General features: G+C 54.2%; 2 protein-coding genes across 2 annotated transcripts; one reads left to right on the top strand and one right to left on the bottom strand.

Annotated features, from left to right (window-relative positions):
• Nucleotides 1-75: 75 nt before the first annotated feature.
• On the top strand, nucleotides 76-10,619 carry TCTE1 (t-complex-associated-testis-expressed 1). Its single transcript, XM_049765499.1, has 4 exons — nucleotides 76-313; nucleotides 2,651-3,219; nucleotides 5,032-5,481; nucleotides 10,410-10,619. The coding sequence occupies exons 1-4, from the start codon at nucleotides 76-78 to the stop codon at nucleotides 10,617-10,619; spliced, it is 1,467 nt and encodes a 488-aa protein (XP_049621456.1).
• A 2,497-nt stretch (nucleotides 10,620-13,116) lies between these two features.
• TMEM151B (transmembrane protein 151B) lies at nucleotides 13,117-18,893 on the bottom strand. Its single transcript, XM_049765494.1, has 3 exons — nucleotides 18,692-18,893; nucleotides 15,964-16,404; nucleotides 13,117-14,806 (listed from the first exon to the last, which is right to left on the bottom strand). Exons 1-3 carry the CDS (start codon nucleotides 18,809-18,811, stop codon nucleotides 13,661-13,663), a joined length of 1,707 nt encoding a protein of 568 aa, XP_049621451.1. The 5' UTR covers nucleotides 18,812-18,893; the 3' UTR covers nucleotides 13,117-13,660.
• Between the last annotated feature and the right edge of the window lie 1,912 nt (nucleotides 18,894-20,805).

Genomic DNA, 20,805 nt, shown 5'->3' with positions numbered 1-20,805 from the left:
CCTCAGGATCAAGGACGCCCAATCTGAGAAGCTTCCTAGCCCAGGGGCCTCAGGCCTTGTTGCCAGTCCCCCGACATGCAGGATTCCAAGAGGACATCGCTTTCCTCGTCCGCCAGCCGCAGCCAAGCGACCGGCCCGACCCCTCAGACCCCGAAGTCGGCAGGGGGTCCTTCTACTTCGTCTCGGAAGGCTTCGCGGCCTGGAGCTATGCGCCGGATGCGTAGGATTATCTCTGAGGATCCCGAGTGGACCCTGGCCATCGTGCCCTACCTCACGGAGCTCTGCATCAAGCATATCGTGGAGAACTTCCAGAGTAAGTCGGGCCCTGACCTGGGATGATGGAGAAAGTCGGGAGTCTCTGGTGGGAAGTGGGACCTCCCCTCTGTCCCTCAGTCCCTCTCACCTTCCCATCCACTGGGAACCAGACAGTGTCTCCTGTCCCCACTCCAGACACCCACATGCAATGTCTCCTCACTTTTCCCATTCATTCCAGCCCACGCTGAGTCAACTCCTCTTCCACCCAGAGCCTTGGTTGCCTCCATATTCTTTGCTCTATAAAGGCTATTCCTTTCCAAAAATAAATAAATAAATAAAACCTCGACTCTTCTCTCTGAGGACTCAGCATCTGGTCTCTGGTACCTTGCACCACCCAAAGGGTATAATCTTCCAGTGGTGTGCTGTCTCCCTCCTATTTTTGCCCTTAGTTTAGTGCACTTTGGTTCTGTTTCTCTTATATTTGGTTGGGAAGGATGGCATATCCAGTGACGCTGGAGAGTTCAGGGGCTCCTGTGGTGCTAGGCATTGAACAATGACCTTTCACATGTTCCAGCTGTTTGTTCCACCTCTCCATCCCTGTTTAGATTCCTTTTGTATTCTCAGCTTTTTAAACACTCTCTTGGGGTTGGAGAGATAGCACAGTTGGTAGGGTGTTTGCCTTGCTTGTGGCCAACCCTGGATGGACCCTGGTCCAATTCCCAGCATCCCATATGGTCCACTGAGCCTGCCAGGAGTGATTTTTGAGCACAGAGCCAGTAGTAACCTCTGAGTGCCACCAGATGAGAACCGCCCCCCAAAAAAACAAATAAATAAATAAATTACTATCTTAAACTTGAGAGGAGGGAATTTGGCCACACCCAGCTGTGCTCAGGGCTTATCCCGGCTCTATGCTGAGGGATCACTTCTGGTGGTGCTCAGGAGGTCCTATGCTGTACCAGGGGCCAGTCATATGCAAAGCAAGTGTCTTCTCACCTTTACAACCTCTCTGGCCCCTCTAAACCTTTTGTGATTGTTGAGTTTTTGTTTGTTTGTTTGTTTGTTTGGTTTTGGTTTTTGGGTCACACCCAGCAGCGCTCAGGATTACTCCTGGCTCTACGCTCAGAAATCACCCCTGGCAGACTCGGGGGACCATATGGGATGTGGGGATTCGAACCACCATCCTTCTGCATGCAAAGCAAATGCCTTACCTCCATTCTATCTCTCCGGCCCCTTGTGATTATTGTTTTGAAAATGAAGGAGTTCAATAAAATTGGGAGAGAGCCAAAGAGATAGTCCGGTGACTATGGTGACTAGGGTGCTAGCCCTTGGCAAATCGCCAATATGTATTCTGTCCCTTATGGTCCCTTGAGTCCACCAGGAGAATCTTTTTGTTTTATTTTGTTTACATTTTGGTTTTTTGAGGGGCCACACCCAGTGACATTTAGGAATTACTCCTGGCTCTGCACTTAGAAATCGCTCCTGGCAGGCTCGGGGGACCATATGGGATGCTATGATTTGAACTTAGGTTCATCCTGGGTTGGCCACATGCAAGGCAAACACCTTATTGCTGTGCTATCTCTCCAGCCCACACCAGGAACATTTTTGAGCACAGAACCAGAAGTAATCCCTGAGCACCACTAGGTGTGGCCCAAAAACTAAAAAAAAAAAAAATCAAATTGGGAAATTCAGAAGTCAGATATTGTCTCTTCCATCAGACTGAATGATCACTGATGGAGACCACAGAGGTTAAGGCTCCTGCCTTGCATATACCCAACCTATGTTCAGACTCCAACACCACATGGGTTTCCCCAGCTCGAAGGATTTAGCCCTATGTGCCCCCTGAGAACCACCTGAGTAATGAGGGCTCCACAGGGATCAAGCAACCTTAGACTGTTGCACTGAACCTTGCAATTATTCAAGCATCCCCGAGAACTCCCTGGGAGTCTCTCCTCCCCACCCCAAAACTAGTCACAGAAGGCAGGACTTGAGCATCTTCCTCAAGGGTGGGGGACGGGACCTTGAGGTGCTAAGGTGTCCCTCTGCAGAGATATCCCAAAGCCAGGTCTGTGTGTCCTTTTCTTTCTTTTTTTTTTGTTTTTTGTTTTTGTTTTTGGGTTACACCTGGCATCGCTCAGGGTTTACTCCTGGCTCTGCGCTCAGAAATCACCCCTGGCAGTCACAGGGGACCCTATGGGATGCCAGGATTCAAACCACCGTCCTTCTGCATGAAAGGCAAATGCCCTACCTCCATGCTATCTCTCTGGCCCCGTGTCCTTCTCTCTCAATCCTTCCAGAGAGTAAGGATTGCCTCCTGCTGGAAGGCAGGCCCAGGGCATGGCCAACTGGGGTGTGTGGTCTCAAGCTTGAGAGTCCATCTGTCTTTCCTGTCCCAAAGCCAACCCCATCCTGAAGGAGCTGCCCCCGGAGTACCAGAAGAAGGTGCTCAGCTACCTGCCGCCCGACCTGCCGCTCTCCATCACCGCTAACCTCATCGATGACGAGGACTATTGGCAGCGCTGCTGCATGAAGCGGTGGCAGGTATGCCACGTAGCCCGCCACGGGGACAGCTGGAAGCACATGTTCTTCGAGAGGCATCTAGAGAACCTGCTGACACACTTCATCCCAGGCACCACGGACCCCAATGTCATCCTTGACCTGCTGCCCTTCTGCAAGGACTACGTGTATCGGCTGCGCGTGGACCAGTTCCTCCCACCTGTGCAGCTCCCACGCCACCTGCGAAATGGTGATCAGACCGACTCGGGCAGTGAGGGGGACACAGAGGAGCCCATCACGGACCACTACTCCTTAGGGCCGCTGGTGGCCAGCCTGAGCCACCTGGAGGAGCTGGACCTGGTATACGGCGTGAAGGACTGTGGCATGAACTTTGAGTGGAACCTCTTTCTCTTCACCTTCAGAGACTGCCACTCCTTGGCAGCAACTGTTAAAGCATGCTCCACCCTCAAGGTACCGCCCACCCCACCTCCCTTTCCAGGGTCTCTCTGGTCCCCTCTACTGTCCTTCTGCTCCCCACTCCATCTCACTGCTGTCATCCTCGTACTTCCTTCTCCTCTGTTGACCAAGCGTGTCTCCTGTACCCTGCCCTGAGCTGAGGTTCTGGCAGTAGCAAGATGAATGACATGCCACTACTACCTTGTATCCATCCATGTGTGCCTTCCTGAGCATGCAAGCCCCTGTCCTAGGTGCTGAACATGTAGCCATGCCTGAATTCAGTCCCTATGTGCCCTCTGGAGCACAGTTACTAGAACTGAAGGCCTGAGACAGTCAGCATAGAAACAGAGCACTGCAATTAAGATCAGGTTGTGGGGCCGGAGAGATAGCATGGAGGTAAGGCGTTTGCCTCTCATGCAAAAGGTCCTCGGTTCGAATCCCGGCGTCCCATATGGTCCCCCGTGCTCGCCAGGAGCGACTTCTGAGCATGGAGCCAGGAGTAACTCCTGAGCACTGCCGGGTGAGACCCAAAAACCAAAAAAAAAAAAAAAAAAAAAAAAAGATCAGGTTGTCAGGGCTGTCAAGAAAAAGTGTACAATGTCGGGGCCAGAGAGATAGCATGGAGGTAGGGTGTTTGCTTTGCATGCAGAAGAATGGTGGTTCCAATCCTGGCATCCCATATGGTTCCCTCTGCCAGGAGTGATATCTGAGCATAGAGCCATAGAGTAACCCCTGAGTGCTGCCGGATGTGACCCAAAAACCAAAAAAAAAAAAATTGCAAAATGTCCAGTTAAATTTGAATCTTACATACACAACAAACGATTTTGTGTAAGTATGTCTGAAGTATTCTTGGTGAAGAGGGAACACCAGCCAGGAATTCAGAGGAAGGAAGCAACATTGAATTGTATCACACAACCGAGGGCAGGGCACATTTCAAGCAGGTGATGGGGACATGGATCAGTAATAAAGCACAGGCAGAGGCCTTGGATAAAGTGAGACTCTGGGCTCAATTCTAGGTGCCACAAAACAAAAATGTCTCATTCCCACTTCTTCCTCCTCCCCCACCCCTAAAGGAAAAAAAATCAATCCAACAAAAATTAGGGGTGCATCTCTCATTGAGATACCTCGGAAACTCAGAGCAGAGACAGCTCAATGGTCTTGGGTCATGTGTGAACCCCTGCCTCAGCACAGAACAAGCATCACCAGGTGTGGTCCCCAAAACAAAACAAAGAAAAACAAACAAACAAACAAAAAGATTAAGCCTCTCCAGCTTAATCATTATGAGTAAGTGATGGATGTATCCTATGCCTCCCTTTCTAATCTGTAAACTGGACAGAACTTGCTCAACCCTATCGGGATGCTAAGGGTTAGAACTAATGGTCACAAAATGTTCTAGCACATAATAATTACTCTAAGTGGCAACACCCCACACATAGTAATTGCTCAGTAAGTGGCAGCCTTCTCCTTTGACTGCCACTGCTTCTGACAAACTCAGCCCATCCTGGATCGGCCTCTTCTCTGTCCACAAGAGCCAGGTCCCAGCTTTCGGATATCAGGCCCCTGTGTGGGCAGGAGGAGGTAGATAGGAAGCCAGAGAGATGGCATGGAAGTAGGGTGTTTGCCTTGCACGCAGAAGGATGGTGGTTTGAATCCCGGCATCCCATATGGTCTCCCGAGCCTGCCAGGAGTGATTTCTGACTGTAGAGCCAGGAATAACCTCTGAGCTCTGCTGGGTGTGACCCAAAAACCAAAAATAAGAAGGCGGTAGACAAGGCAGACCTAGAGGCCCTGGTGGCCAAGCACTATAGATCCTCTTCCTTCCCACAGATCTTCAGGTTGACCCGAAGCAAGGTGGATGATGACAAGTCACGCGTCCTAATTCGAAGCCTCCTGGACCACCCAGCCCTGGAGGAACTGGACCTGTCGCACAATCTCATTGGGGACCGAGGGGCACGGGCTGCCGCCAAGCTGATGAGCCACAGCCGCCTGCGGGTGCTGAACCTAGCCAACAACCAGGTGCGCACATCTGGCGCCCAGGCGCTGGCTCACGCCCTGGCGCATAACACCAACCTTATTTCCCTCAACTTGCGCCTCAACTACATGGAGGATGAAGGCGGCCAGGCGCTGGTCCATGCCTTGCAGACGAACACATGCCTGACCACTTTGCATCTGGGGAGCAACGAGCTGTCTGAGACCACCGCCACACTCCTCTCCCAGGTGCTCTCCACCAACACCACACTCACCAGCCTCAATCTGTCCTGTAACAACATCGGGGTGGTGAGTCTTTCTTTCTGAGGCCTCGGGGTGTGTGGATGGAATGTAACTGCTCTAGGATAGTGATGAAAAAGAGCTCAGGGTTTACCCAGTTCCAATCCCAGTTCTGACTGTTGTCATTTCATCTTTGGGAGAACCTCTACTTTCTCATCTGCAAAGTAGAGATGATGGTATCTACAGTCCGGAGAGATAATATGGTGGGTAGAGTGCTTGCTTGTATGCTATCAACCGGGTTTGATCCCCAGTGCCCATATCGTCACCAGCACCCCACCAGAATAATCCCAGAGTGCAGATCCAGGAGTACTAACCCCTGAACACAGCTGGCTGTGACCCAAAGCATATCAAAAATAATAATAATAGGGGCTGGAGAGATAGCATGGAGGTAAGGCATTTGCCTTTCATGCAGAAGGTCATCGGTTCGAATCCCAGCGTCCCATATGGTCCCCCGTGCCTGCCAGGAGCAATTTCTGAGCATGGAGCCAGGAGTAACCCCTGATGGGGCCGGAGAGATAGCATGGAGGTAAGGCGTTTGCCTTTCATGCAGAAGGTTCATGGTTCAAATCCCGGTGTCCCATATGGTCCCCCATGCCTGCCAGGAGCTATTTCTGAGCATAGAGCCAGGAGTAACCCCTGAGCACTGCTGGGTGTGACCCAAAAACCAAAAAAAAAAAAAAAAAAAAAAGGAGTAACCCCTGAGCACTGCCAGGTGACCCAAAAACCACAAAATAATAATAATAATAATAATAATAATAATAATAATAATATCCATTTCTGGGGTCAGAGAGAAAGATTAATGGGCTAACTAGAGACTTTGCAAGTAGGTATGTAAGAATCCCAGGTTCAATCCCCTGTACCTAAAGGTCCCCTGAGCACTACCAGGACTGATGCCTCACCCTGAGCACTGAACCAGGAGGAGTCCCTGAACACCACTCTGTGGGCCCCAAACAAAAACTATCTCTGTCTATGAGTGTGGTCGATAGGAAGATTAAGTAAAATTTACTTATGAAGTAAATAGCCATGACAAACACTAGCTAGATCCACAGTAACTGCCTGGTGTTACTATTACTCAAGGCTCAATGTGTAAGGTACCTGATGGCCATTTAAAAGCCTTTAATCTTCACAGTTTATGTAGAAGGTATTATTGAGGTGGGGTGGGGGTGGGGGGCAGGAGGAATCAAACCTAGAGTTCTCAATTTTTACATGAGAGTGACATCCTTGGCCAAAAAAATATATATGTGCTCTCTCTCTCTCTCTCTCTCTCTCTCTCTCTCTCTCTCTCTCTCTCTCTCTCGTTGTTTTTGGGTCACACCTGGCAGCGCTCAGGGGTTCCTCCTGGCTCTATGCTCAGAAATCGCTCCTGGCAGGCTCAGGGGACCATGTGGGATGCCGGGATTCAAACCGCCATCCTTCTGCATGCAAGGCAAGCGCACTACCTCCATGCCATCTCTCTGGCCCTTTTTTTCTCATCTCTATGGGCTGGCAGTCAGGCCAGTGTTGCTCCAGGGCCACACTCACTAGCTAGTGAGAAAGTAGGAGACATGAGGTGGTGCGAACTGAGCTCAGCTCCTTGCACAGGCTAAGCCTGTCTCTGCCACTCAAGAGGACTCACCAGTTCCAAGATGTGTATAATTTTTCTTTGTCTTGGGGCCATATTTGGTGATTCTCAGAGCTAACTCCTGGCTCTGTGCTAGGCGCTTTGTCCCTGGAGGGATTAGAGGAACCATACGTGGTGCCAGGGATGGAATCCAGTAGGTTGTGAACAAGGCAAGTATCTAACCCACTATATTATCATTCTGTCCCAAGATGTATATTTTTAATTTTTTTTGGTTTTGGGGCCACACCCGGTGATGCTCAAGGGTTACTCCTGGCTATGTGCTCAGAAATTGCTCCTAGCTTGGGGACCATATAGGACGCCAGGGGATCAAACGACGGTCCGTCCTAGGCCAGTGCAGACAAGGCAGACAGACGCCTTACCGCTTGCACCACTGCTCCAGCCCCATGATGGTTAGGAGGGGGGTTGGGGTGTTTTGGGTTTTTGGGTTTTTTTTTTGTTTTGTTTTGTTTTTGGGTCACACCCAGCAGCACTCAGGGGTTCCTCCTGGCTCTATGCCCAGAAATCGCTCCTGGCAGGCTTGGGGGAACCATATGGGATGCCAAGATTCAAACCACCGTCCTTCTGCATACAAAGCAAATGCCCTACCACCATGCTATTTCTCAGGCCCCATGATGTGTATTTTTTTAAACTTTATTAATTGATTGGTTGGTTTTGGGCCACATCAGTGGCACTCAGGGATCACTCCTGGTTTCAGCACTCAGAAATCGCCCCTGGCAGGCTGGGGGACTGTATAGAATGCCAGGAATCGAACCAGGTCCCTCCTGGGCCAGTGGCCTGTAAGGCAAATGCCCTACCACTGATCTATCTCTCCAGACCCTGAGATGTGTATTTTTTTCACAGATTGGAAAAATGAATCTCAAAGAAAGTTATTAAGGGGCCGGAAGGTGGCGCTAGAGGTAAGGTGTCTGCCTTGCAAGCGCTAGCGTAGGACGGACCGCGGTTCGATCCCCCGGTGTCCCATATGGTCCCCCCAAGCCAGGGACAATTTCTGAGCGCATAGCCAGGAGTAACCCCTGAGCATCAAAACGGGTGTGGCCAAAAACAAACAAACAAACAAATAAAAAAACAAAAACAACAAAAAAAAGAAAGTTATTAAACTGCTCAAGAAGAGCCTGTAGTCACAGCTAATGGCAGAGCTGTGATCTAACTGACCACAGGACATACAAAGGGCTGTGGGTTCATTCCAACAGACAACTGATCTTTGACTTGCTCAACAGTTAGAATCATAAATGGCGGGGCTGGAGAGATAGCATGGAGGTAGAGTGTTTGCCTTGCATGCAAAAGGATGGTGGTTCGAATCCCGGCATCCCATATGGTCCCCCGAGCCTGCCTGGAGGGATTTCTGAGCGTAGAGCCAGGAGTAACCCCTGAGTGCTGCGGGGTGTGACCCAAAAACCAAAAAAAAAAAAAAAAAAAAAGAATCATAAATGGCAATTTACACAAATGCTTAGAGAGAACACACATTCAAGTTATACAACTTGAGGTTTACACTCACTGTTCTTGACATGATGTTACCCTATATAATCTACTCAACGTTTTTTATGTCTTCAGACCACATCTGGTATTGTTTAGGGATTGTTCCTGATTCTGCTGAGTCTCCTGGAGGGACTCCGGGGACCATAGGCACTGGCAAGATTCCAACCAGGGTTGTAGTGGTAACTTGGGCCACACCCCGAGTTGCTCAGGGGTTACTCCTGGCTGTCTGCTCAGAAATAGCTCCTGGTGGGCCTGGAGAGATAGCACAGCGGCGTTTGCCTTGCAAGCAGCCGATTCAGGACCAAAGGTGCTTGGTTCGAATCCCGGTGTCCCATAGGGTTCCCCGTGCCTGCCAGGAGCTATTTCTGAGCAGACAGCCAGGAGTAACCCCTGAACACCGCCGGGTGTGGCCCAAAAACAAAACAAAAAAAAGCTCCTGGCAGAGGCACGGGGGACCCTATGGGACACCGGGATTTGAACCAACCACCTTTGATCCTGGATCGGCTGCTTGCAAGGCAAACGCCGCTGTGCTATCTCTCCGGGCCCACATTTTATGATTTTGAGGGGACCACAGTGTGAAGCTAGGATCCTACTCTCAGAGACCATACAGTGCCAGGGATCAAACTGGAGTGGCTTGCAGCTTGCAAAGGCAAGTGTCCTAACCCCTGGATTCAGGCCCCTTCACTTTATTTTTTTTTTATTTTTATTTTTGGGTCACACCCAGCAACGCTCAGAGGTTACTCCTGGCTCTACACTCAGAAATCAATCCTGGCAGGCTAGGGGGACCCTATGAGATGTCGGGATGCGAACCACTGTCCTTTCACACACAAGTCAAATGCCCTACCTCCATGCTGTCTCTCTGGCCCTCCCCCTCACTTTTTAAAAAATGCATTTTACCTCATAATTTTCCAGCACTCCATTGGCTCATGATCATAGAACAGCAGCACTGCTTTGTTTTCTTCTTTGATTTTGGGGACACCCATGGGTGTTCAAAGGCTTACTCCTAGCTCACTCAGGGGTCTCATTCCTGGCAGGGCTTGAGGACCACACAGGGTGATGGGGATCGAACCTAAGTTGGGCATATGCAAGCCCTATCACTCTGAGCTCAGAATAGCAGCAGTCTGCTCCAAACAGGACATTCTCTCAGAGGGCATCCTTGCCCTGGACCTGTACTCTCGGGAGACTATGCAGTGCCAGGGATTGACTGGGGTTGGCTCAGCGCCATCCATGCTCTGCCCTGCCGAGCCTCATGGGCCTCTCTGTAGCTTGGCTACTGCACCCACACCTCACATGAGTCCACACTTGGGGGGGGTGGGCAGAAAAAGACCAAAGACCCTTCTCTTTCATTGGGAGACCCTCTCTGGAAATTATTCCCTCCTGTCAGCAAGATTTGACTCACATTTGCAGGGCTGAGCCAAGGCACACCATTATTACCACAACACCATCATTACCACACAATCATGGTTTTCAGCCTACTGAGGTGGAAGAATCAAGTTAGTGAATCTCGAACACCATTTTCCTCTCGCAATGGGAGAGAATAGGACAGAAATACGCCAGGGTAGGCTGGAGCGATCATACAGTGGGTAGGACATTTGCTTTGCACATGGTCAACCGGGTTCAACCCTTGGAATCCTATATGGTCCCCTGAACACCACCAGAAGTAATTCCTGAGCAGTGTTGGATGTGGCCCAAAAACAAAAATAAAAAGAAAGAAAAGAAAGGATTCTGTTCAAAGCTGGGGTGGCAGTGTGTGTGTGTGTGTGTGTGTGTGTGTGTGTGTGTGTGTGTGTGTGTGTGTGTGGTGATGAGAAAAGCTCCTTCTGCTGTGCCCCTCTCCCAGGATGGCGGGAAGCAACTTCTGGAAGGCCTTTCGGAGAACCACACGCTCCTGGAGTTTGACTTGCGACTGTCGGAAATCGCCCAGGAAAGCGAGTACCTCATTGGCCAGGTTCTGGCCGCCAACCGAGAAATCGCCCGCCAGCGAACCCTGAACCCCAGCCTCTTTGTGACCTCCATCGCTACCAATGAGTCCGAGAACCCTGCAGGATAAAGACAGACAGGGTCAGGTCTGCCACAAGGCATCATATTGGGGGTGGGGGGGCAAGAATATCTTTGGGTGAATGTTTTGTGAATCAAGATATGGGAAGGACAAAATGGAAGATAAGGGGCCAAGTGGAATCCAGCCCTTACACCAGGAGTGGGTCTTACTGAACCAACCCCCAGAAATGACCGCAATCAGCAACAGGAAAGAGCGCTGCCAATGGAGCCTCCCACCAACCCCCCCCAAAAAAAAATCTCCCTGACTCCCTTTTCCCCCATAGTCCCCTCTAGTGGGCAGATCCCACTCTCACCCTTCCCTCCTCTGCTTGGCTCTCCCACCCTCCCCCTGCACATGCCCCTCCCAGCCCACCCCCTGGATCCCTTCCCCAACCAGGAAGGAGGAAAGAGGTGAGTGGAGGGAAAAAGCCTTATGTGGCCACCCCAATAGAGAGGAAGAGGATGGGGAACATGCCACACTGGAAGGAGAGTCAGTGTCATCCGCAACTTTATTATCCGCCATTTTGATTTATACAATCTTTGCGCTTGTTAATCACAACGGAAAGGCCACAATGTGATGCACCCGATTGACAGAGACCTGTCTCTCCCCGGCCAGGCCAGGCCCAGCTCATCCACAAGCCCTCTTCGCTAGGACACACAGTATTCTGGGTGTCCTGTGCACCCCCCAGTATTCTGTGGCTGTGCATCTCAGATCCACACCCATGGGAATCTCACACCACCTTGCCCCTGCTAGATGGATTCAAGCTTGAAACCCCAGATCCCCTCCTCCTGGAACTGAGATAACCCAGAACCCCAAGACCCATCAAGAGAGGGGGTCATGAACTGCCTCCACAGGTCTGCATTCTGGGGGTTCCCCCTTGTGCAGAGCACCAAAGGGGGGTTGGCCCTGTTGGAGCCACTGGGCTGTCCAAGCCTGACCCCCTCTGTCAGCTCTGGGGTGCCAACATGTAGGCGAGAGAGAGCACATATGTCTGAGTATATGGTGCGTCCACAGCCACAGCTGCTAGCAGAGGTTCTAATTAGAGAAACAAGAACATTCAGTGTAAAGTTTAATTTTAGAGACTAATTAATTTTTCTGGTTTTCCCTGGCAATCAATAAAGCTACCAAGAAAACAGACTTTGCAAAGACTTGGTTTCTTTCTCTAAGTCTGTGCGTTTGTCGAAAGTGAGGCTGGCTGTGTGAGAGGACCTAGGTAGAAATGGCCAAAACAGGTAAAAACAAAAATACAAAACCAGGGTCCCCCCACTTTCCCTTCTTGTCTCATGGCCCCTGAAAGAGTAGGCTCTGGGATCCTCCCTCCTCAGAGCCATGAGAGAAGCCCCGCTGCCTCCAGCCTGAAGCTCCCATTCGCCACCTGTACCTCACAGATGTCTGTTTTGAGGAAAGGGGGGTGCTCTGACTGCCAGGGACACAGAGACAGACAGGTTCAATGCTAAGCAGCAGGTTGGGCGCTGCAGCCCAGAAAAACCCAATGGGAAATTATTTCCTGCGGCTCACACCGCCCCTTCTGTGGCCAGGGCCACCTCTCCCTTCCTTTCATCCCATCCATCTCCACGGAAGTAAAGCTCAAGGCTGGGAGGGCCATGGGGGCTGAGTGTCCCTCACCAGCTGTACCTTCCATGTCCCCTCTGGAAGAGAGGCCAGGGGAAGGGGGTCCAGGGATGTTGCATAGGTGGAGGCCCAGGGGCCCAGTGAGAAGCATGGGGAGCGGTGCCCTTAACTCAGGGTCTAGCCTCTCCAGCTGGAATTGGCTCCACCCCGGTGCTAGCTAACTCTGCTGGGGTGAGGGGGTGAGGGGGCCTGCAGCCAGGGGAGCTGAGGAAAAGGGGTTGTTCACAGACATGCACACCAAAGCACACTGCGGAGGAGTGTGGAGAGAGAGGAGGACCCAGGAGGAACAGTCCAGGAGGTTGGAGATTGGGGAGGCCTGAAGGCCCTTTTGAAGACCCTTAGGGAACACAGCAAGGTTTAGGCCTCTGGGAAGCATGAGGAAAGACAGGGGTATGTACCCGGGTAAGACTGAGAGAACCCCCCTCTCCGCTGCTATCCTCGTAAATGAGGGTTTTCCCAGCTGGGACAGCACAGTCCTTATCTCTGTGCTCTTCCCAAGTTTCAGAGAGACAAAGGGCAACCCCAGATCCCCCAACTTTTGGAAGCCCTTTCACTTTACCCTGCACTACTCTTTTCCACTCCCGCAGGCTTCAGCCTTCCTCAGAACTATCAGCTACTCATCACCCCAATCCCCCTGGGCCTAGGGTGGGGGGGTGTCTCAATTTCTGGAGAGAGTCCCCTCCCAGTCGAAGAGACCTGGTGGGTCCAGGAGGGGGGACAGAGGGGCTCTTTAGAGAAAGGACTGAGATACACTGCCCCTCCCCACCCTCCACTGTTTGCCTCTCTCCTCTGCCCTGGCTGCAAATCTGCAGAGCCAAGATGCCAGGCGAGGAGAGGGAACAGTAAGTGTGCAGTGAACACAGTGCCTGCAGGACCAGGGGGTGGTGGTAGTAGTGGTGGGGTGTCTGGGGAGATAAACAGCAGCCAAGGGAGGGGCACAAAAGGAAGCCCCATCTGGGCCGTAGGAGAGGAGAGCAAGGAAGGCCCTGGGGCTGACACCGGGCTGTGGGAGGCCTCGGACCTAGGGAAACAGACGCTGTCAAACCACGGCCCACATTCACAGAAAGGTGGGTGCCTGGCTGCCCACGGAGGTCCCCACAGCCCAGTCGCCGCCACGTTAACAGTCAGTAGTAGATCGATTGGAAGGCTGGATGGGAAATTTCGTGTGCGTGTTAGGGAGCAGAGGCGGCCCCTGGGGGCAGCGGGGGGACACAGAGACCCCCAGCTGGGGTGGCCTTCTAGGAAGCTCCCACCCATCGGTCTATGTACAGGGAAGCTGGGATGTCCACCCCAAGGGACACCCGAGGCCCAGTCCCCACACGACTCCCCCTGCTCCAAGCAGGGAGCACAGCCGGGCGGACAGGCAGGCGGCAGCATGGGAGGGACACGGTGGGACTCGAACCGGGGAGGGAGTATGGCAGTCACAGTGAGGTCTCGACGCAGGAGCCGTGGCGGTGCAGCGGCCGGTGGCTGTGGCCCAGACATCCCTCCTGCCGGTGCACAATGAGGACGGGGAAATACAGGGCGTCGTGGTAGGGCGGTGGCGGCCCGGCCACCTCCTCGTCCTCGTCTTCGTCGTCGTCATCATCATCGCCCATGCTGGCCTGGCTGGACAGGCGCGTCTGCTCCGTGGGACAGCTGGCTTCATTGACACTGCCACTCCGACTGCGCCACAGGCAGCTGCGCCTGGAACCGTAGAGCCGGCCGAGGGAGAAGCGACTGCCCGTACACCCGAGGCCTAGGCCTGGCCCTGAACCTGGGCCCGGGCCGGCACGAGGGCTGGCACAGATGCTCAGAGCACTGCGGGAGAAGATGGAAGAGCTGCTGGCCGCTCGCTGACAGTGCTCACAGCTGCGTCTCAGGGGGCTCACTCCTGCTGCACCCGGGCCACCCACCCCACCGTAGCGGCTGGTGGGCACGTAGCCCCCTGCACAGCGTGCGCCCAGCCCGGCAAGGTCCATGAGCACGGCCTCTGAGTAACTGGGCACCAGCTGCTGGTTGGAACGAATGTGCCACTCGAGTTCTGTGCTGTCCACCGTGTTGACCCGGGGCAGGCGATGTGTGAGGGCCAGTGGGGGCAAAGGCTCATCGCTGGGGGAGCTCAGGCCACCCACGCTGCTGGCCGAGCCGGGCCCCTCGAGGCCGAAGAGCTTCTCCACATGGTAGTGTGCATAGGCCGTGCGATATTCTGCCAGCACCCGCAGTGGCCATGACAGGGTGAGCAGGGCTGCGGCCCAGAAGGCCGATGAGCAGGCATACCAGGGTGGACGGGCCGGGTCAGGGAAGGCCACCATGAACTCGCGGAAGTCCACGTTCTTGAGGTGCATGCCCTCTCGTGCCTCCATGTAGTCATCCAGGCCTTCGTTCTCGGCGAAGAAGCGGGCCCGTTGGCACAGGTAGGCATTCTCAGCCTCCACGCTGGCGAAGCTGAAGCACTTGGTGAAGCGCAAACGCGTGGCCGGGGCGCCCTCCAGGCCCACCAGGGTCTTGGACACGTCGCGGACACCGCAGCGCGCGTAGTCGAACTCAGCCTCGGCTACATGCGTGTTGACCCGCTCATGATAGACCTGCGACGGCCGGGGAAGGCAGCAGGAGTCGCTTCTGACTGTGTGCCGTTGGCTACCTAGGCCCGAACGAACCCTAGGCCCGTGCCGGCCTGGCCTAGCAAGCCAGCCAGACAGCAGACGCCTAGCAGCGACCTCTCATCTGGTTTACAGGGGGGGAAACCTGAGACCAGCAGCGCCCATCAGGATTTAGAGGTGCAGACAGGCCAAGAATTCCTCCCTACACGTTGGCTACACTTGTTTAAACTCTGCGTGGACAGAGCCAGGCGCTACCATGAGCTTTTTCTGTGGCCCCTTTGCTGTTTCTTCCATGCCTCCCCTTCATCCTGACTAGTGGCCTGTGTTTCCACCCACACTTTCCAAGTGTTTCTAAATGGGCCTCCTTTTCATCTCTGAACTCCCTCATTCGACTTTAGTCAGCACCCAGCCTTCCACCGATTCCCACTGGCCCCAGGTTTCTGCTTGCCGGTCCTATACTGTGCCAGAGGTCACCCTCATGCTGAAAATACCCCACACCACCTCCCCTAGGGCTCCCAAGTAAGTCTAACGCTGAGAAGTTCAGGAAAGGCCATTCAGAAAGACATCAGCCTCAACCTTCCATGGGATCTCCCACACCTTCCTCTGTCTTTTTACAAGCTGAGCCTCCACCTCTGGGTCCCTTGGACTTCAAGGTCAGCCACTTAACTTTGGTGCTGGTACTCTTGCTAAGAAATGGCATACCTGGGGCAAGTCCCTGAGCTCAGATCTCCTTACCTGTGGCCACTTCACTAGAGAGGTGAGATTATATTGTGAGGCTGCGCACGTGAAGCCAACTGCAAACCACTAAACACTAACCTAGAGCCCAGTTGTCGGGGTTCAAAACCCAGCTCCACCACGTGCTTACTGCTCAACTCCCGGCAACTTCACTTAGCAACTCTCCACGCCTCCAAAAAGGGGATAAAATTCTCTACCTCCAAGGGCTTCTGAGGGTTAAATAAAAGTCTGAAGATGAGTCAAGGACTGAGGCTCCAATCTGGCTACTAGTTCTGGCTGTTAGTAAGCTGCCATCCTATGGCACTCACTACCCACTGGCCTTCACTGCAGCCTGTGGGACTGGGGAGGACCCTGCCTGTTACCCCCTCCCCACTGGACTGGCCTGTGCTCCCCCTCCTGCCTCTCACCTGGGTGGTGGTGTAGGCGTCTCCATTGCGATACCTCGTGACCTGGCGGGTGCGCCGGACGTAGTGGTAGCTGATGGCCTTCCACCAGATGCAGGGGGTGGCTTGCTGCATCCGCCCCACACGCTCCCGCACGCTGTTCACGTCCACTCGATGCTGCAGCTCATGGCGGGCTTGGCAGTGCCAACACTCCACCAGGTAGACGGCGTACAGCATGAGCAGGAAAGCCAAAGGGATGTAGACGTAGCCGTTGGAGCAGGGGCTGTCGTGATACATGAGGCTGTTGCCCTGGTAGGCGCTGCTGAAGGTGAGGCGGGTCACTGTCGTGACGTGGCACCACGCCACGGCCCCCAGGCAGCCGTACATGAGCAGCGAGAGCAGCAGGCACTTCCAGTGGGACTCACGGCAGAGGGACTTGGTGAAAGAGGGCTGGATGGGCCGCTGCTGCTCGGGAGGGGTGGGAGAGGGTTCGAGAGGAGTGGCGAGGGAGGAGTGGCAGGAGCCAAAGGCGGCAGAGACGATGGTAGGGAGGGGAGGCCAGAGGCCAGTGTCAGGGATGGCCAGCAGAGAGAAGCAGGGAAGCGGAGAGTCAATGATCAATCACACAGTGATGGGGACAAGGGAAGGGAATCGTGGAAGGCCAATATGAGAAAGTGGAGAGACAGACAGAGACAGAGACAGAGGCAGAGAGACAGAGAGAGAGGAGGAGAGGGAAAAAGAGAGAGAGAGAAAGAGAGAGACAGCAAGAGACAGAGACAGAGCGAGAGACAGAGACAGAGAGAGTGAGAGAGAGACAGAGAGACAGAGAGAGACAGAGAAAGAGAGAGACAGAGAGAGAAGTTCCCCAAGAGGCAGGGAGATAAAGCCGGAACCAGAGATGGAGCAGAAGAAAGACCCGGTGACCAAAAAAAAATGACAGAGATGGACAGTATGACATCCAGAGTCCAAAGACAGACAACCATGAAACAGGAGAGGTACGGATGAGGGAGAGAGGGAGGACAGACAGACAGGCATCAGCCAAGGCAGGTCCCAGCTCCCACCCCCTCCAGGCAGTCCAGAAAGTGGGGGTAGGGGGCTCCGGCACCACCTGCCCACTTTGGGGAGATCCTTTCTTCCTCCAGGTTCTTTCAGTCCTAAGTGCTAGAAAATTGCCACTTCCCTTTGACCCATCCACCTCTATCCCTCACAGGCAGCTACCTCAAGTCTCTCTCATTCCCTCCACACCCTGAATTCCCAGCCCCGTGAGCGTTCCCTCCCGCACCCCACCATCCTGGTGTTCCTAAGCAGAAGGAGCTAGCGGGAAGGGCAGAGGAGAGGCCTGGCTTGGAGAGGAGCTGGGGACACATGAGGGACCAGAAGAGGCAGGAAGCTGTTTCCGTTCCAGCCATTTGTCAAGACAAAATGATTTGTGGTGCTCTCCGGGGGCCTGTTACAGCATCTGCTGTGCTCTGTCCCACAATCGCTCCATGAGTTGTTTACATGTCTGGTTCCCTCACTTGAGTGGGTGCTCCGAGGGCAGAGCCTAGTTCTCTTGGTGGCCCAGGTGTCCTCCCCGGCGTTTGCTCCAGCAGCTACTTAAATTGAGTGAGTCTGGAGTTGGGGTTCTGGGGGGTGGCCTGCTCTTTCCACTCCACCTCTCTGTCTAGCTTTCTGAAACCTTGGGCACCGCCTCCTAATAAGTCCCCTTTCTTATTTCCTCAGTTCCCCAGGTCCAACCTGGAGGTCAGCAGGGGAGGAAAGGAGAAAAGGAGGGGACGAGGGACACAGGAAGGAGTGCCTGACCCAGGAGCTGATGTGAAATCAGAGGATGAGAAAATCTGCAAGCACAGATCTGGCGGGCAAAGAACGAAAGAACGAGCAGCAACAACTGGGGTCCGCACTCCTTTCAGATGTCTTGTCCTCGGACAAGAGGGTGCAGAATGCACCTCTTGGGCTCATTGGAGGGAACCTATCTGAAAAGGCCTCACCTTGTAGTCATTCCTCCCTCTGTGCTCCTGTCCATGGAGTGTGAGGCTATAGACAGGTGCATGCAATTTGGGGGTGTGGGGGATGTGTTGTGTTTGTGCTGTAACTTCCTTACGTACACTATCCTGGTTTTTGTATTTGGGGGCAACAGCCCGGGGGGGTGCACTGAGTGGGAAGAGGGGTCAGCCCACACCATAGATGATGCTGGGGATGGAACCCAAGGTGGCCTGTATGCAAGGTAAGCAAGCACCTTTTTACCTTTGGGTATTGATCTCTCCGAGGCCCCCAAACTATACTGTTCTGGGGCTCAAGGGGAGGAAAGAAGGTGCAAAAATTTGGGGAGTGGGTAAAGAGGAGCTCCCGGGGCAGGGAGGGTGGCCTCTGTGCACACTTGACCTTCTCAGGACCCCCCCCCAAACTCCAATGCCAACCCAGACAGAGAGAAGGCGATGCCAATGTGCCTCAGTCTCCCTTCCTGGCCTTGAGGGGTGGGGTGTCTGGTGCCCCCCTGGAATGTCTGGGTGGGGTTCCAAACAACCAGGCCCACCCCACCTGCCTGGGGGGGGTCCTGGAGAGTCGACCCCGACCCCTCCGAGGCTGGGGCCCCCCCAAAACAGACCTGCCAGCGAGGACAGGACAGGTCGGGCTGGGCTGGGGACTGCGGCGCGGGCCTGCGCTGCGGCGGAACGGCCTGGGGGGCCGCGCGGCCGGGGCTGTCATGGGGCGGGGTGGGGTGTCACGGCCCGGGGGGGCCCCCAACTCTCACCTCCTCTCGGGCCGGCCCGTCGTCCGTCACCGTGGGCTCCTCGGGGACCCCCGGGCCGCCGCCACCGCCGCCTCCGCCGCCTCCTGCGCCCTCGCCCGCGGCCGAGCCCGGGGGGGACATGGCCAAGTCGGGGTGCGACGTCGAGCTCTGGGCCTCCCGGGGGGCTGCCGGGGGCCGGGGGCATCCTGCGAGGGGCCCTTCCCTCGCCGCGCCGGGGAGCCCAGGGGGGCCTGGAGGGTCTGGGGGCGCGGGGTGGGGCGGGCGGGCTTGGGGGGCCGGGTTCTGGGGGGGCCGGGCCGGGTGTCACCTTGAGGCCCTCCCGGCGCCGCTCCGCCTCCCACCCGCTCCCGCCGCCGCCGCCTTTTGTCTGAGCTGCTGGAGCCGGCGAGCACCCCCCCTTGGTCCTCCCAGCGCAGCGGCCCCGCCCCGGGCACCCCCAAACTCCGCCTCCCCAAGAGCCAACGCCACCCCCCAGGCGGGAGAAGCAACAGGGACCCCCACCCTGGCAGCCCTGCCTGGGTCCCAGCTGCCCCCTGGGCTGATGGTGCCCTTTTCTTTTTGCACACTTGGAGGGGCCTAGCACCCCATCTTTGCACCCAAGCATGAAATCCAAGCCTTGGGAGGGAGACCCCAGTGGGGTGCTAAAGAGTTCATGCAGGAGACAGAGTTGAGACACCCCCCCCCATGGGATAGGGGTTTGGGCCTCTGGGAATGGAAAGGACCCCCCAGAACAAGGATGGTCAGATCAGAGGGCACAGGGGAGGACATTGGGACAAGTCTTCTGGCTCCAGGGAGATCCGAAGCAGTGGATTCTGTCCACTCGCACCCTCACCCCCTACTGGAAAGCTGATCTCTGGGTCTCTGACTGGGTGACCTTGGGCAAGTGCTTTCCCCCTCAAGGAGACTTGGGTTTCCTCACCTAGGCGTCAGGATTTTGGCTGGACTATCTCGAAGGCTCTCACCTTTTGAGTGTAAGAGGCAGAGTCATAGACCAAGCTGAGTAAGTAGGGTCGGTCACCTACCCTTTGGTGGGTAGCCATCCATCCGGCCACTCTGCTTTGCCTTGCACCCCTTTAGGCCAGAGAGATAGCATGGAGGTTGTACATTTGCCTTGCAGGCAGAAGGACTGTGGTTCGAATCCCGGCATCCCATACGGTCCCCCGAGTCTGCCAGGAGCGATTTCTGAGCGTAAAGCCAGGAGGAACTCTTGAGCAATGCCCGGTATGACCCAAAAAACAAAAACAAAACAAAACAAGTCATCTGTTCGTACTCACACAACTGTTCCTGGAATCCGTGAGGATGTTGGGAATAGAGCTCAAACGACAGGGGTGGGGAGGGAGGGAAGAGGGAAGCGAAATCAAGTCCATAGGCATACATTGGGACTGAATAGCTTATAACCAGTATATTGAGTAGTACAGAATGGTAATACAGTAGGTAGGGCATGTGCCTTGCATGCATGCAGTCAACATGGGTTCTATTCCTGGTATCCCAGAGGGTCCCCGAGCATAGCCAGCGGGAAATTCCTGAGTGCAGAGGCAGGAGGAACCATGACCAGGTGTGGCCTGAACACAAATACACAAATACACAAACATTTCAGAACTACCCACCTGCAGTTCTGTAGGGTGGAGGTCAGCAGTAAAGCTCATGCTTTGCATTTGTGAAGCCATAATTTCAATCACAAGCATCAAAACAAAAACAAAAACAAAACAAAGGATCCAGAATACCAGAGTGATAGTGTAGTGGAGAAGGCACTTGCTTTGCATGCAACTGACCTGGGATCAACCCCCTGATAGGGCCCCCCAAGTCCTACCAGGAGTGATCCCTAGGCAAAGAATCAGGAGTAAGTGCTGAGCACAAAAGGCAAAAATGTGGCCCAAAAACAAGCAAACAGAAACAAGTCTCCATCCTTCCTGATTTTTCCCAGGTGAGTGGTTTCATCCTGCCTGCCCTGAAGAAGTGGCCCCAAAGATCTGGGGTTCTTCCAGAGCAGAGAAGAAAGCTCACTTGGTTTGTTCCAGTATCTTCCGTTAAGCCCATGTTTTGAGGGAAGTCCTGCCTCACATCTTAGCTCACCCCCTTTTCCAATGACAGCCAAGTTCAGTTCTCTACAGACT

Source organism: Suncus etruscus, chromosome 18, assembly GCF_024139225.1.
Source record: "Suncus etruscus isolate mSunEtr1 chromosome 18, mSunEtr1.pri.cur, whole genome shotgun sequence".
NCBI lineage: Eukaryota > Metazoa > Chordata > Mammalia > Eulipotyphla > Soricidae > Suncus > Suncus etruscus.
This window is presented reverse-complemented; position numbering and strand designations above follow the sequence as displayed.

Coding starts and splice junctions, on each gene's coding strand:
- TCTE1 (XM_049765499.1), top strand. CDS start 76: ATGCAGGATTCCAAGAGGACATCGCTTTCCTCGTCCGCCAGCCGCAGC. Junction 3,220..5,031: donor AAGCATGCTCCACCCTCAAG/GTACCGCCCACC, acceptor TCCTTCCCACAG/ATCTTCAGGTTGACCCGAAG. Junction 5,482..10,409: donor CCTGTAACAACATCGGGGTG/GTGAGTCTTTCT, acceptor CCCCTCTCCCAG/GATGGCGGGAAGCAACTTCT.
- TMEM151B (XM_049765494.1), bottom strand. CDS start 18,811: ATGTCCCCCCCGGGCTCGGCCGCGGGCGAGGGCGCAGGAGGCGGCGGA. Junction 16,405..18,691: donor ACGGGCCGGCCCGAGAGGAG/GTGAGAGTTGGG, acceptor CCTCCCGAGCAG/CAGCGGCCCATCCAGCCCTC. Junction 14,807..15,963: donor ACGCCTACACCACCACCCAG/GTGAGAGGCAGG, acceptor CGGCCGTCGCAG/GTCTATCATGAGCGGGTCAA.